This window comes from Mchenga conophoros, linkage group LG7 (assembly GCF_057382185.1).
Source record: "Mchenga conophoros isolate Kocher_MC1m ecotype Shallow Benthic linkage group LG7, M_conophoros_male_GT1.1, whole genome shotgun sequence".
In the NCBI taxonomy this organism is placed as follows: Eukaryota; Metazoa; Chordata; class Actinopteri; order Cichliformes; family Cichlidae; genus Mchenga; species Mchenga conophoros.
This window is the reverse complement of record NC_140532.1, coordinates 55,649,827-55,667,044: the sequence shown is the minus strand read 5'-3', so window position 1 is coordinate 55,667,044 and position 17,218 is coordinate 55,649,827. Positions and strand designations below refer to the sequence as shown.

Here is a 17,218-nt window from a genome sequence, read left to right as displayed (position 1 = left end):
GTAATTGACATTTCTTCTTTTCTTTTTCTTAAAAAACACAGCACACAGTAACGTCTCTCTGCCTTCCCCTTTTTCTTCAGTAACCTGTATGATCAGACGACTGACCTATCCTTTGAAGGACAGCCCATTTCTTTGCAAAGAAATTATCCATTTACACTGTGAAACTCCATCCGGTCAGTTTTGGCTGAGTCTGAGCAGAGAGTGAGGAATTCTTCTATCTGCAGTCACATAATCAATATACACCAGTGACTTAGTTCCAATGGCAGGTATACAGAGTTGCCATAGCAATGCTTCCACCTCCAGCATGTTTGGCAGATGCTGTAGCATGCTTTGGTTAATGAGCCTTCTTCAGCAGACTGAAGTGATTACTTGAATGTATGCTGACAGATATATCATGTCTGTATATGAGTGTGTACATGAGAGAACTAATGAAAAATAATAGAACTAGCAGGTCTGTAATGGTGCTCAAAGGCAGAACAAGAAAGAGAAAACAATATAAGAGAAATATGATCTCTTTTCCTGTTAGCATACTTGATATAGTGTTTTGGATCAGCTGAATGCTTTTTAAATGGGTTTTACAACACTTGTTTCTCAGAGTGTCCTGTATTTTAATTGATTTGTGTCATCTAGCTTCATTGACAGTACTGGGACAGTGCTCCCGTGGAACTCCGTGAATAACTTTTCTGTTTGAAGTTTATAACCTAAATAGAAAAAAAAACAAACAAACATAAAAAGAAGCTTTGCCCACATTTGTTTACTTAAAAGCACAACAAGCAGCTCTTCCAGCCCTTGTTCACAAGTCTCAGCTTTATAGCTTAGGCCAGACTAAAACTGAGACAGAGGGTCTAAAGGTACACAGGTGTGGACAGGGCTGGAAAACACTAACACTCAGGCTATCGTGTCCAGATATCTGAAAGAACACTAAACAAGTCACGTGGGTGTAATTGGTCTTTAATGTACAGTAAGCATGTAACTAAGAAAACAAAACAGCACCAGGAAAAATGTGAACCTCTGTCAGTGTAACCAAGTTACAACTATTCTGTACTGTGTGTGTGTGTGTGTGTGTGTGTGTGTGTGTGTGTGTGTATTCATCTTACATTTGGATTTAGGATAAAACCAAAGATTGCATCTACTTATTTCTCATTAAAACAATTTAGCCTAGCCTTGGTTAATAATTAACATGTTGTAGCATTTGAAGCCACACAATATTAGCGCTGACAATGATTACAAATACCTGTGAAAATAAATATCAAAAGATACATATTCTTTTTTTGTCTACTGAAAGCACAAATATACGGATTACATAAAATTACAGGCATTTTTTTAAACCTCAAAACAAACCTAAAAAACCCCAGAGTGAAATGGAAGAGCAAATGTGAAGGAAACATTTGATAGAGGTTTGGAAGGGAAATTTGGGGGGGGGGGAAAGAAAATCAAGTGAAAGAACATTTGTATTCCTGTTCAGTCATTTGTGTGCATCACACTCAGGTGGACAAGTATGGTAACGTCTTCAAAGTCAGTCCATTTCTCCTTCTGTTAGCATAGGTGAACAGTGCAAACAACTGCTCCATGTTTTTTATTATTCCAGCTGGCCTCAGCTTGGCTAAGGCAGGGGGGTGGGGGTGGGATCTGCCTGCCTTCAGTTCATTGTTCTGCCTTTTGATGAAGGAGACAACCTGTTTCCCTGCAGGCCAGAAACCCTGGGGTCTAGGACAGAGTGCAAAAAGTAATCCATTCTCTTAGCCTCCACAGCTGGTAGGAGGGTTAAGGGTGGAGAGCCTTTACAGGCCTCGGCCTAGCAGTTGATGGAGGCACAGTCTGATTTGGCTTTCCCTGCCGAGCTGATTATCCTCATGAGGCAGTGTCCAAACTCCTCCAGAATCATCCTCTCTGCCTCAACTTGAGGCTGGTGAGTCTGTTCTGCTTTTTTGGCCTGCTCCAGCAGACACTCGCATGTTGCTTCAAGCACTTCCTTTGTTACAAACGTATACGGGAGCCTGGGGGAAAAGCAAAATAAAAGTCTGAGTATTGACAACAAAGCCATCATTATCTGGTCTCAGCAGTAGTAAGCAGATGGATCGTGGAGACTCCATGTCAATCAGACACAAGTGAGTTTTAATGACCCCCTCCATAGCTTCATATAGATGTGCTGACAACTCCTGCAGCTTGTACAGGAAACACACACATTTTGCACCGTTTCTGAAAGCGCGTACGTCTCTACTTAAAGTTTTAAAGTTTAGGTAGTTTAGGTCAAATTTGATGTTGCATTGCAGATGACAGAGATTCTGAGTGTCTTCTTCTATACAGCTTATTAATTTAACACTGGTATTGGTTTGGTGCCCAGGGTGCATGCCTAGACATTAGTTGGTCCTTGCAAGAAAAGAAGACTTCCTTACAATGTATCTGGGATGTAGCCATTATTGTTGAAATAAAATAAAAGATAAGTGCTTTATTCACTCATCTCTCCTGAGTATCAGGATCCAGATTCACCCAAACCTCCCTCTTCCTGGACACCTCTTTCAGGGTGACATAAAGGCCTTCTTAAGCCATCAAAAGATGCAACTCCAGTCCCTCCCAAATGACTGAGCTCCTCACCCTCTCTCTAAAGGAGTGTCCAGCCACCCTTCACTGGAAGATCATTTCTAATTCTTGCTGTACTGTGTCCGCATCACTGCAGATGCTGTATCAATCTGTCAGTCAATCTCCTGCAGCCCTTACTTGTGCAACACTTTAGCTAAAGCTAAAGATTCTACAAAAGTACATATCATATGCTTACTGTAAAAGAAGCTCTTTGCAGATTTGATTTTATGTTGAAAAATGTGTGAACTGTGTTTCAGGTACCTGCCACTTCCACTTGAAATCACAGGCGTCGTCCGCATGAGCAAATCTGAGATCTGTGAGGATAGTTTGGTCTTGGCTGCCGTTTGCTGCTGAACTCTCACTTCTGCTGCATCTGCCAAATGCATTAGCGTCTTCCTCTCCGGGCTCTCCTCAAAGTTTTTGCAGCCGATGCATTTACAAATGGACGAACACATGATCTTCGCCTGTGAAGAGAAACAAAAATGAAGGAAATAAATGCCAATAAGAGACGAATGAATGGAGGTGACGCCATCTGTAAAAAAAGAAAACTGGAGAGCTTACCTCGTAGCACTCGCAGTAGTTCTTCAGGCAGCCTGAGCGTTTGCAGTTGCAGCCCTTGCTGTGTCGACGGTCCGACTCTCCCTCCTTGCCTTTACCAATTTTAGGTTTAAAGGCCTCTGGGTTTCGGTCCAGACAAGTCTGTGAAAACATGTTTGTGCAGCAATTTATGAGTCAAACAGGATGCAGTTCAGCCCAAAAACAGAATTCAGAAAGTGGACTTCTGCCTCACCTTTATAGCTTTGAGACGTTCAGTTTCATGTTCCAGGTTATTGAAGCAGTTATTGCAGTTACAGTTATTGCAGAACTCTCCATTTGCAAAACAGTCACAGTAGCTATAGGAAGGCAAACAAAAAACCCCACCATTTAATAAAACCATGTCAACTGTAATTTGATTCAGCAACATTAAGTCTCTCAGTGCTTCCTAAACTCTGATAAAAAGGAAAAATGGTTTCCACCGCAAAATAATACTGTATTAGGATTTTTTTTAAACTAGCCATTACCAGCTAAGCAGGTCAGCTAATTGGAAGTTTGTTTGTTAAATCTCTTGCTGCTCCAGTCTGCATGCCAAAGTATCCTTAGGCAAGATACTGAACCCCAAGTTATGCTCCAAGTGTTAATAAGAAACACATCAGAGAGCACTTAGGTGTAGAAAGAAGTGCTTGTGTGAAAGGGTGAATTAGGCATGTTGTATAAAGCACTTATAAAAACCATAAATACCAGTCCATTTATCATTTACCATGGCGATTTCATAGCAAAGTTGTTCTTTGACCTCCTGGAAATAAAGGTCATGAATTTAGAGTTTTACCCAGGCATTTGTATGAGATTAATATGACTGCAAGCTGCTAGATTAGTGCAAACATAATAATACTGATTACTGTTATCTATATTATTAACAATGATTATTCCTTAAAGTAAACATAATAAAGTCACTGAACTGAGATTTTATTGAACTTTAAATACAATGAGGGTTAAAAACACCATGGGGTGTTTATGACCATAAATCTCATTTTGCAAGGGCACACGTGATTCCCTGCCAGCCTTTGGCCTCCACTGTAAGATGGCTGTGGGTGCAGGTAAGGACACAGCTAGCCGCAAGTGGCAGTGGGCTTGTGAGCCTCAGGAGACCTACACAGCAGCTGGAAGCAGACAAGAGAGAGCCAACGCAGAAAGCCAACTGTCACAAATACTGAAAGCATACCAGGTTAGAGAACCTGAGCAATCTGGAGACAAAGGCAGCTGCAGGCAACTGATAATCCTTCTACAGGTTCATTAATAAAAACCCAGCCCTACTTTGACCAACAAATCAAATTAAGCTCAAGTCCACTGAACTTTTGTCTTAATGTTTTTTAAGAAAGAGACTTGTCCCTCTGCCAGATGAGCAAAAAAATATTTACAATATTAAAAATATGCATCAATATTTATGGAGCGTAAACAGGAACTTGGTTTCTTCTTTCTGACTCAGAGACAAAAAGCTAAAATATAATGTCACAGATGACTTTACAAAATATTCAGCTGAAATTACAAACATATAGTTTGTATACAAACATGTATTAATTATTGAGCTACACCTGGACAGATTTATCCAATGGATAAACATTATCAGTGACCGTTACACTTACAGTTTGAGGCACTGTGACTTGGTACAGTTACATGGTTTTCTTGGTCTTGAGGTTGTTTCTGCTGCTGACAAACTGAACCAATGAACATTAATTAGATTAAACTATAGACAGTCACGAGAACAAATGAAGAAAATCACTTTAATATTTTGGTAAACATCTTTTTAAATAGAACAGATATCATTTAGTTGGTCTTTCAATGCAATATATATAAAAACAAAAGTCATAGTAAGATGGCTTCTACCATTTCTTACCCATTAAGAGGCAATCTGGCCTGAGTCTGGATACCAGTGGATGCAGAAAAACTAGAGCTGCTGGCAAGTGTCACAAATGGTGGCTGCTGGATCTATGAGAAAAGCAGAAACACGATATTGAAACTCACTCAGGAAAAGGAAATCAATCTTTTAAAAACAAAAAACAAAAAAACAAAACCCAAAACAAAACAAAAAAACCCTTCAAACCAGGGCGTACAATGGATGAAGGTACATGGGATTCTATATTGTCGAACAATGGATTATACATTAGGGAAGCCAGGGGGAAATTTATTCAATACAAAATTCTTAACAGATACTATTATACTCCTTCAAGGCTGTATAGAATGGGGATTGGTAGAGATGACTTGTGTTGGAAATGCCAACAAGCCAAAGGTACTCTGATACATGTACTCTGGGAATGCCCGCTGGTTTTTCCAGTTTGGAACACTGTACTGAATTATTTGCAGGGGTGGACACTTTGTAACCTACCCAGATCACCTAAATTATGTTTACTAGGAGACAAAGGAGAGGTGCTGCAATTAAATAAACACCAGTTTAGAGTGTTAAGTACTGCATTGGTAACATGTACCCGTGTCATTTTGGAACACTGGAAGGACTCCCATACTCCAACGCTTAAAATGTGGAAAGACAGAATGATTGGGAATGTTGCATGCGAAAAGATGCTGGGAAAAATACATCATGTGACGGAAGCTGCGCTGGAACAGTGGGACAATTTTTGCACCTACATGTCTACCTGACTTGGACATTTGAGCTTAATACAACATATGTTAAAACCTCACTTGTTTTGTTTTGTTGTGGGGGTTTTTTGTTTTTATTTATTTATTTAAAAAAAAAAAATTGTTTGTTTGTTTTTGTTTGTTTGCTTCTTGCTTTTGGTTGCTGCATCTCTGTATTTGCTGTTATAAAATGCAAAATCTAATAAATACTTGAATTATAAAAAACAAAAAAATAAAAAAAACCCCGTCAAACCAAAAAGCACACAAAGATAATTCGCTAACCTGTGTGACATATTGTGCTGGCACAACCGCGTAACCCACATTCCCTCCTCCTGGAGCTGGTGTCAGGACGGTGCCTGGAGGGAGGTTGGTGAAGTTGGGCTGGATTTGGGGTAGTGGAGTCGCAGGCATGATCAAACGTTGCTGAGTCTGAGTGGTGGTTACTACTTGTGGTCCTGATGTTAAGGGCTTAGGTGCCACCTACGGGGAATAAAAACCATGAATGCAGCTCAAGGGACATTTCAGAGAAAGTTCTCTTTGAATGAACTTGGATACCCAGGTTACCTGTTTCATGGTCTGTGCTGGGACAACTGGGACAGACATCCTGACCGCTGCTGTACTGACCACCATAGGTTTAGCTGTGGGATAAGCACCATCACGAGTTGGTACAGCGCAATTACTAAGTGCTGCCTGTATTTGTTAGCAGAGGAAACAAAACAAGTTCATAGGTCACCTGTCTGTATAGAGCTGGTACTGGGACCACTGGGCTGTCCTGTGCTGCTCGCTGTCGTTGCTGTGACGAGGCGAACGTAGTGGAACCTGCTGCCAGGCACCTGGATCTGCTGCACGTTGGGCTGGGTGGCCAGGGGTATGATTGTTTTAAACTGGGAACCTCCCACTCCTCCAACAGCCACAGGTTTAATGTTCTGAAAACATTCACATCAAACGGAGAAACAGACTGAAGCCAGTAATAGAAGAGAAAATTTAAAAACAAAACAAAACAAACAACAACAACAACAACAAAACCTAAAGAACCTCATCCTGAAAACAGTTTGTTAAGAGCTGCCCGTTTTACTGGCAATACAATCTTCAAAGTGCACTTCAGTTTCTTTTTTGCAGGCCAGGATTAAGCTCCCCAAATGCTGATCTATTGTTATACATGTAAAATGCATAAAAACAATCTTATATCATAGTTGGGGCAGGTGGTCACATGAAAACATTTAATTGTTTTGAGTATTAATTATCTTTCTATCTGCTTGGAAACAATCTTACACAACCATTTTATTTCTGGCAAAAATGTATATTGCTATGGAGGTAAAATTTACATGCGAAGTAAGTCATCATCATTGGTGCCCCACATAGTGCACTGAGATAAACATGACACGGTCTGTCCTGCCTTTTCTGCATCAGATGGCCATGGCTTTAGCAATGCAGACAGTTGAACAAAAACAACTGCACAACTTATTGTTTTATATACAAAGAAGAAAATTCAGTTTCTCTAGAAATTGCAGTGGGAAAAACCAGACTCCAATGTACAGGCGCTCGCCCTCGGGCACCCTCCTCAGTTTCACTCATAGGGGTTTTTGAATTGCCCGTTGTCTGGTCCCTCACCCAGGACCAATTTGCCTTGGGAGATCCTGCCAGGGGGCGAAAGACCACCCAATAACATAGCTGCTGGGATCCCTGGGCCACGCGAATCCTCTACCACACCGGTTCCCAACCCCCGGGCCTCGGACAGGTACCGGTCCGTGAGTCGTTTGGTACCGGGCCGCGAGAGTTGAGGCTCAGGTGTGAAATGTATGGTTTTCAGGGTTTTTAATCAGTTTTCAGCGTTATTTTGTTATCGTTTTTATCGTTAACTCGGTTTTCCTGGGTCTTTTCACATGTGTTATGAATAAATCTTTTTTTCGGTACCGGTACTAGTTCTATTTTGTTGTATTTATCCGCGACACCTTAAAGGCCGGTCAGTGAAAATATTGTCGGGCATAAACCGGTCCGTGGCGCAAAAAAGGTTGGGGACCGCTGCTCTACCACGATAAGGTGGAGATTCACAGATGGAACTTTATTACCAGAAAAAGTGAAATATTTCCATAATGGTACAAATTTGAGAGAAATTTTTTTTTTTTTAAATCAAAGCATGCAGTGCACAACTGAGCCAGTCATTTTGAGTAATGAGCAGTCTGTTTACTACAAACTGTGTCAGACTATAAACAACAATCCCACCAACTGCAGATGTATCAATCTGATATTTGGAACGGATTTCCTCCATTTTGACCCAAAAAGGTTGGATCGGATATAAGTGATTAAATCTATTCACTTCCTTTCTGTGTTCACTACACAGCAGCAATTATTATTTCAAGAGCTAACATAGCACAGAAGAAGCCATTTCACTCTATTTTTATCTTTCCACAGCTTTTAACTGCATGTTTGCTCCATGTTTGTTTTCATTCATCAGTGTAATGCTTATTTGGAAGTTTGGGAGGTTTTGTTCTGTTTTTGTAAAACTGCACTTGCAGTAACAGTGAGTTGTCTCCGTCTTCACCTGCTTCCTGTCAGCACAATCCTAAATGCGGCCTGTTTGTGTGTAGCAGTAAAATGAGGTGCACTCAAGAGCAAGAAAGAAGAGAGGAGGAAAATAGCATGACTGCACATCACAGCAGTATGCTGCAACTCCTTGACTCTCATACGGAGCTGAAATGACACTTATGCACAAACAAGGTGAATACGTTTTTGTTTTGTTTTTTAATTCCTTTTCTCCCCTCAGATCAAATGGTATCAACTACAACTGACTGTTCTGTGCTTTCATGTTACCTGCGTTGTTGATTGGCTAGTGGCCACCTTGACTGGAGATACAGATGTTGACTGCTGGACTGTCAGGATCTGCTGGCCAAGTGCTACATTCACAGGCAGTGCTACAGACTTCTGAGAAGCACCGGAGGTCGGGGAAGCCACAGACACCACAGTCACCTGGCAGGAACAGACAAGCGGCATGAGCTGTGAAAATTTCACCTGATTAAACAAAGACCCGAGTTGGATGGCAATATAGCTGCCATTACGTATGGTAACAGGAATGTCACATAAACTAACATACTATAACAAGTCAATTGCAAACACTATGTATACATATTCATTAATTAGTAGGAGTGAAAGAAATATCTAATATAATTAGTGCTGTCAGTGTTAATCTCATGAATCGCTCTGTGCGTGGGGCTACACAGCATCAACGCGTGAGCACGGTTAGCTCGTTAACGCCGTCCAGCCCCACGCACAGGGCGATTCGCGATAACTCGTCATTTTAACGAGATTAACACTGACAGCACTAAATATAATATAATATAATATAATATAATATAATATAATACAATATAAACTCCTGTCTGCAAATACGATGATGATTACTAGTGCCAGAGGCTGATGTTTATGTACTGTGACACATCAATCCGTTGTGGGCTGTCTAAATATTCAAAGAGTGTGAATACATCTACTGCATTTTTAATAACTACATTTCCAAAAAACAAAGACAATCAAATTGTTATTTTAAACAACAGTATTGGCCCAACCACCAACGCTACCTCTCAGCTTCCTAGCAGACACACCTATGGGATCAATTTCAAAATTCTACGTAATTTTATTCTCCAGTTTACGCAGTCACAAGATTTTCATAAAACTTCACCTTTGACCTTAAGGTCAAAGTCACTGAGATTTGAACTCTTCTGAGATTTTTAGTACATACACCTATAGTATTAACTTGAAGTGTCTACGTTATCCCATTCACAAATGTAGGTGTCCATGCCACCCCCCTGCCCAGTAGGGTGACGATAATACCCCAGGGCTCTAGACTAACTTTTCGCCATGGTTGCATTGGTGCGCCTGTGCATCAGCACAAAAGTTAGGTTCACAAAAACTGGGCGCACGTGACATCATTACTGTATGTGGAGTTGACGTTCAAGCCATTTTTCTTGTGAAGAATTATTTCGGACTTCAACTTAGAGAATGGAAATTCTTCTTTGCAATATTGTAGGCACTGTTAAACGTAATCATCATTTGGCCTCCTCTGATGACCTGTTTGCTGCTGCCTGCCGCTGAAAGGCAGTGGAGAGAGGGGACACTTGGGCAGTGCATTTATATTGTGTCATATAATGTGTTTTCTAGATACACTGTGCTTTTTCAGCGTTTCAATTCGAAATGTATTTGCACCAGTCACAAATGCAGTATTGCCGGGCATGGTCTTTCTACACGCACGACAGTAAATGCAGTGCATAATGTTGGCAGCTTTACTGTATCTTAGCCAGGAAAACTGGTCAAGCCACTCTCTTCGAAATGTATGCACTTTCCCCCTTTTACTTTCAGTGTGCTCTGGCTCAGAGGTCGATGCCGTCTCTGGACCAGTGTTAGACGTAACCTGAGAGGTTGTCAGAGCACTGGCTATGAATTTCAACAGATCAGGCCTTAACTTAACAAAAAAGTTATCTTTTTATCTTTTCTCATTACCCACAGCTACATCCACTATCAGGCCTAGGCTACGCACCTCTCTCTCTCTCTCTCTATCTGCCTGCACTTTCAAACGTAGGCCTACAGGAATATCTGGACCACGGCCAATCAGAGAGGTCCCGCCTCTAACTGAGTATCTCTCTCTCTAATTGGTTTAGACCACGATATGGGCATAACATGTCTGTTGTTGACCACACGAAGGCTTTCAGAGTTGCAAAGACTCCCCCCCCCCCCCCCACTCAAACGGCTGGTCATACCGGTGTGACCTATGATTTTTTTTAAGTTGCACCATTGAGAAATTAGGTCACATGTGCAACCAAATTGGATGGAGGCCACTGACAGGCAGTTACTCTGCCTCTGTGCTCTCTGCCTGGCATCATGAAGCCCGACTGCCATAGAATACCAGAATTGGCAGGTCCAGCACTGGCATCCTGTGCTTTTCACAGGTGAGAACACCCTGAGCTCATGTGACAGATGTGAAAGGGTCTGGAGAAGCCATGGAGAACATTGTGCTGCCAATAACATCATTCAGCATAGTTTGGTAGTGGCCCAGTGATGGTCTGAGAAGGAATGGAGGGACGCACAAACCTCTACAGGCTAGGCATCACACCCTGAGTGTGACTACATACTGGGAGAAAATCCCCAGACCCACTGTCAGACAATACCCTGATACCATTAACTAGACCCCATCCTCGCCTGAAATCAACAGAGCATCTCTGGGACATCACGTTTCTGTCCATCCGATGTTGCCTCCTTTCCAGGAGCTCAGTGATGCACTGGTTCACATCTAAGATGATATCAACCAGTATACCATCTATCGTCTCATTATGGTTAATTCCTCAATGTTGTCAGTCATGAATGCAAGCATGTAGGGGCCCATACAAAATACTCTCTACCTGGTCTGACAGTGGGTCTTCAGCATGATTTTTTTTCCAGTTAAGATCTGATGTGTTTTCAAAGTGTTATTAAATGTTTTAATATTTTGAAAAGTGTTTTACACTAAGGTCTTTGGTTCTCAATTGAACTGAGGGTAAACAGATAAGCCCTTAAAGAAGAATGGCTAGCAAACATCCTTCTCTGATCAAAGTACCATTATTATATCATTGTGATTCCAAACATTTTTGAGTAAACATTGCAGGGGGTTTCGAGGTGATTTATTACACTCGTGCTTTACCTGCAGTAACAGGTTGTAATTATGTGACAATTAAACTATAGACTTATTAGTTTTAGTCTCTAGCCACTTGATCATATTCAGTTAAAGTAAATATAGAAAAATATAATATCACCTTGCTGGGAGTCTTGAGAGGGGAAATGGCAATCTTTTTGCCAGGGATACTTTGTAAATTAGTGTTGTGGGGCTCAGAGAGAGTAATGGTCCTCGGGGGCATCACTGGTGAACTCTGGGTCAGAACCCGTCCTATGAACAGACAGTGCAAGGTTTAATGACAAAGCTAATTACAACATAATTAGAAAACAAACAGCAATAAACTATGTGGTTTGATAATTATTTAAAAACTGAAACAACAAAATAGCCTCAAAAAGTTATTACTTAGACTTACCTGTGATCACAGGAGGCATTGATGTCTGGGCACTTATACCTTTGCTGTTAACAGTTTTTGTGATGATAAACTTGATCGGTGCAGCTGAGGATGCTGGTGTCTTCTTGGCAATCTGAAAAGACAATTAGCCAGAAATGTTTAAACGTATTCATTCAATATCCAAACATTGCCTCTTTCTGCAGATGACGACTACTGGCGTGTCCTAGCTTGGTCAGTTCTGTTGCATTTTCATTTACTGATACTGATGTTGATACCTGAGCTCTAGTTGTACAACTTAATTGATACTGGATTTATGAGGGTGATAACTGAATTTATATTCGTAGGGAAAAAGGTCATCAGTGATATTGTAAGATTACATACTGAGCTGGTCAATGTGCAGTATTAAGACAATTCTTTGTCAGTGCTCTGATATAGCAACTGTGAAATTATGACACTTTTTTTTTTCCAATGTACACACAATGTCAGCACTTCTGCAACATGACTTTATGCAGCCAGACAGGCCAGCTGAGGTATTCATTTCACAGCAACATCGGTGGCTTTTTAAAAAAAAAAACATATTTAAATCTGAATATCTTACTGGGGGTAAATTATTGCAATCATTCTCCTACATGTAGGATAAAAAGAGGATATACATTTCCTTCTCTTCTGAACTATGATTTTAGACAAAAATATTATTTTTATGCTTGTTAAGATGATCTGACTTCAGTTCTTAAATAAATAGCGCACTAATAATGTTCATCTAAACCCTGAGTGTGAGTGTGCTTGTTTCCCTACAAATTTTTTAATTATTTAAGAGGATAAAAACTCCCAAACAAACATGCCCGAGTGTATATGCTTGCTCTACCCCTTATACACAGAGTGAAACAGTCACTCGTAACAATTTTTAATCCAAATATGAGAACTGCTCATTTAAACAACGTCCAGACAGGCGAAGAACAGTTGAATGGGGAGATTTACCAATTTGTTTGTAACCTGTAATGTAAACCTGTTACGTCTGTACTTTATGAGTCAGACAACTCCCACCCCCTGCCAAGAGGTTTTAACCAGATCCTAACAAAAAATACCCTGAAATTACAAATCTAAACACCAAGGAATCTTTACATTCCACATTCAAACTACATGGATGAACCTCTTAATCTTCACCAAAGTGGTTCTCTCTCTATGCTCCTTTTTTTTTTTTTTTTTATCTTCTCTTCCCTTCATCTCCCAACCAGTCAAAGCCCATATTAGGCTTTCCATGAGCCTGGTTCTACCAGCAGGTTCTTTCTATTCAGAAAAAGACTTTCTACTTTACCATTGTCATGTGCTAAGTGATCATCATGTCATCAGGATTCTCTCACTAATGCTGTAGAAGCCTTTAACTTGCAATAGAAAGTCCCTTGAGGTGACTGGAATTGTATAAATAACATTTAATTGAGCTCTGCGCGTTATAGTTCCACACTAGATTCCTAGTGGTTCTAGTGGTTACTGAGACACAGTCCCACTCCATCTTCTCTGAAACACCAAACTGTACTTAGTCAGTACACTGTTGTTAGCTTACATTTACTGGCAGCCTAGATCAAGGTCAAAGCAGATCTTATCTAATAACTTGAAAAACTTTGTACACAGTATGTTCAATTAATATTGAGGCAATCATTTACAGTAGTAATTATGTTTAATTTAACAGTAACATGTGGAACATGACAAGCAATATTTTTGTAAAAATGTATTAATAATACAAAAGGTTATTGTTACCTGGACAGTCTTCAGCTGCTGGGTCTGTAATGTGGTCACCTGGTTGCCCACCACTGGCTTCAGGTCTGACCTCCCACCTATAGTCACCACTTTAAACTGCGGCGCTTGAGACTTGGTGTCTCCGGCAGTCTGTGAAATGCCAGGCTTGCTGCCTGTGTGGGGTAACTGAAGCACTATAGGCTGCCCCGATTTTCCTATAGCTGTAACCAAAAGTTTCTGTCCATCCTGCTTGATGACCTGGGGTGGATTACCTGCAGACTTTGCTGCTTCTGAGGCTTGAGAAGCCACCTTATTGAGAATAATCTGGCGATTTGCAGGAGAGATTGTAAATGGAGTTGTGAGCTTCTGTAATCCACTTGTAGTCACACTAGTTCCAGTAACACTGTCTGTGGTTTTGGTTGTGGTTGTCGAAGTAGCCAAGGCTGGTTTGATGGTAAGAAGAGGAGACGATGTGCTGGAATTTGAGACAGGAGGCGGACTTCTGGGGCTGGCACTAAGCATGGAGTCTGTGGCCGTGGAGGTGGTCATAGCCTTAGTGGGTTCGGTTAAAATGGCATCTGAACAGAGGCTCACGTTCTCTGAAGCCACGGGTGTATCAGTTTCCATTGGGACCGATGCATCATCACTGGGCTCTGAGTGGACTGCAGTGGTGCCAGGTTGAGAGTGAGGAACATCCTCTATATCCTCAGTATCCATGATCTCATCTGGGAGGAGGCTGTTGAGCTCTGGTGACACTACATCCATGCTTGCAAACTCTCAGCTTTCTGTTAATCCTGAAAAACCAATACAATTTAATTGTCATTGCAAAATACATCACAAACACTAGTAAGCCACTACATTAACACCACTGTCAGTTTAACTTATAATACAGGCACACATGTTCAAACTCCAGCAGGTCAAATCTGTTTTTCTGGCTATTATATTAGGCAGGAGGGTTTTCTGTTGTATTTGATCACTTTTATATTATTTGAAAGACCTAGAAGCTTACATTTACTGCACTAGATACACCATGAACAGGGAGAGACAGACAAAGATAATACAATTTTAAAATTCTGAGGATATACATTCATTGTTTTAGAGAGCTGTTGCATTTAATTGCAGTCAGTGTTTGCAATTCATTAAAAAAATGTATTCCTCTACTCATTTATACAATATACATAACTGGATTATAATACAGACAGACAGCTAAAAGCTGTGCTGAGAATATAGAGCAAGATAGTTCAAGCTAGCGAGCTAGCCATGTAGGTGCAGTAGAAGTGCCAGATTGTCATAACTTTACCTGTAAATGACTTCAGTAATTACGTGAGATGTAATAAATAAGGAGGTGGGAATGAGTAACGTTTGACTTGTGCTGATTTTGACTGAAGCAGACAGCTGATGCTAGGCCGCAACGATCATCTCTGCCGTATCTTTGTCCTGCTGCACTCTACTCAACATTAAGCCACCGAAACGCACATATGAACCCTACCCACTCCATACCACATTCACACGCAGAGCTGACTGAGCTGAATCTCTTCACGTCCCCAGGTGAAAGCCATCAAAAGAAAACTGTGCTGAGTTGCACTCGTTTATTTTAAAAATGCCCAGAAGTGGTCCTGACTGGGGCAAAGAGCGAGGAAAAAAAAAGCGACAAGCTGTTTTGCTGGCTGCGTTACTATTTCAGGCCGGGGTTGGATTTCGAAAGATCCGCCATTTTTACCTCGTCATCAGCTTAGTTAGCTGCCCGGCTAACGCTAAGCTATGCTGAGGGGAAGCGTTTATAAATATTGGTAACAAGCAGAGACACTTACACTGACAGTTCACTGCAAAACAAGCATAACTAAACAATCAAGATAAGACTTGATGTTAACAGGGTGCTGCTAGCGAATAAAAAAAAAAACAACCCACAAATAACAACAACAAAACTCTGCAGACTCTGACAACGTAAACAATGCTTGCTTTCAATAATTTCTCCTGTCACTTGACATAGGAGGAAATACATCATTTTAATTCCACAATGCAATTATTGCGATTGCTATTATAGATCTCCTTAACAGCATTTACAGTCTGTGTTTTAGGGCTGGAGTTAGCGTGGCCTAACCAGTTCAAAGTGATGTTTTAGTTTAACCTCAAGAAAGTCATATTTTGACTGAGTTATAGTACCAGAAAAGCGTAAATTCCAAGAATGTTACGGGGTCAACAGCTAAAGTAATATGAAACCAACAAACAGCAAATGCAACTGCTGACTTATGCCTTCTAATATTTTACATACATATAAAAATATCTATGATCCTTTAGACGTTTCGCCAGTATGTCAAAACAACTCGATGTGCAGCTAACTTAGCTTTTACTTTTCATTTGCCGTTGCAGTAAGTAAACTTAGCGGCCGGCTCACATGATATTTACACCATGTTATTAAAGTCCCAGTTTTGTGCACGAGAAACTTTCCTTCAGCGCTGAAAATACTCTGCCAAACCAAATCCTGGGAATATTATGCTGCTTTTTCACCAGAGTGTATCCTTAAATATCGTTATCATCAAAGACAGCAACAGCAGTCTCATCTAGACAGCCCAGCGGGCAGAACAACTGTACTAGCAAACTTGCAGAGCTTGCTAACCCGAGCTAGCTAGCACAACATTATATCTCAACATTGAATACATTCTTTAATGTGAGTCTTTATGTTGAATATGGTGTGTTAAATCCTAGAAAGGGCCATTGCATAGTCATGCTTACCCCAATTTTTTAAGCTAAGCAGCGTTTCCAGATAAAAGGGAGGAAAGGAAAAGACGATTGTTCAAAATACCGCGCCGAGCGCCATTCCTCCCTGACATTTCACAGGCCGGCCACGCCCTCCATGCGATACGAAACACTGACGTAACACTTAAAGCTACAGCACAATTGCATTATCAAAGTTATGACTGTTTCTACAAAACTATTTAATGCTTTTTTTCTTCTTCTTCTTTTTTTACAAAATATTTTTTTGAAAATAAAAACTATTATTAGTTAATAAAAAAAACAAACAACACAGTCAGCCTTGGAGCTCGTGTGCTGGATATTTACCGAAATCTGACAGAGCACTACCCAGTAGCCTCACTAAGTGCCCAGTCTCACGTACCACTGTCAGGTAGTCAATAAATAATAAGATGGTGGACATGTTTACTTACATGTCCTGTAGTTTCTCTTACTATAAGAGTGGTAAAACACATGAAATGCACTTCAGAAAAACAGACAAGATAGACTTCAACCTGCAGTTTTTACTGCCAAGATGGGAGTAAAATGTCTTCACCAGGGAGAGTACTGCATGATTCAATCCCAGATTTGAGCTGCTTGCATACTACAGAGTGTCAAGAGATGTTTTCGCCTAAGGTCTTAGGTAGGCCAGCGTAGTCTCTCCAGTACATTCATCATAAGGGACATGAGGTCAAATTGATAGTCATTGAGCTCTTAAGGTGCTAACTTTTTCTTGTACAAAAGTCGATACATCAGACATTTCTTTATGTATTTTGCATATACTTATATACTTTTTGACTGATGTTGAATATAGATATTTAGTTTTTAACTGATACCACTTGTATATAACTTGGCCTCTGGTGTTGTATCTATTTTATTACTATTACTATTATTCAACATTATTTAGTTAGGCTATATATTTTAGTTATATTTTACTTAAACTTTACACATACTTTTGACTGGTTTGATAAAAATGT

The 17,218-nt window shown here is 40.5% G+C and overlaps 1 protein-coding gene across 2 annotated transcripts; it reads right to left on the bottom strand.

The window, feature by feature from the left end:
* Positions 1–661: 661 nt before the first annotated feature.
* Positions 662–16,370, bottom strand: lin54 (lin-54 DREAM MuvB core complex component). 2 transcript variants are annotated; one of them, XM_085280275.1, is made up of 14 exons: positions 14,812–15,804; positions 13,533–14,305; positions 11,799–11,910; positions 11,526–11,656; positions 8,560–8,715; positions 6,482–6,674; positions 6,313–6,386; positions 6,031–6,228; positions 5,012–5,103; positions 4,761–4,832; positions 3,371–3,473; positions 3,142–3,279; positions 2,842–3,044; positions 662–1,997 (listed from the first exon to the last, which is right to left on the bottom strand). In XM_085280275.1, the coding sequence occupies exons 2-14, from the start codon at positions 14,274–14,276 to the stop codon at positions 1,796–1,798; spliced, it is 2,418 nt and encodes an 805-aa protein (XP_085136401.1). In that variant the 5' UTR covers positions 14,277–14,305; positions 14,812–15,804; the 3' UTR covers positions 662–1,795. The 2 variants fall into 2 exon arrangements, with proteins under 2 accessions (XP_085136401.1, XP_085136400.1); XM_085280274.1 differs by lacking the exon at positions 14,812–15,804 and adding an exon at positions 16,245–16,370 and having other exon boundaries at positions 663–1,997.
* Between the last annotated feature and the right edge of the window lie 848 nt (positions 16,371–17,218).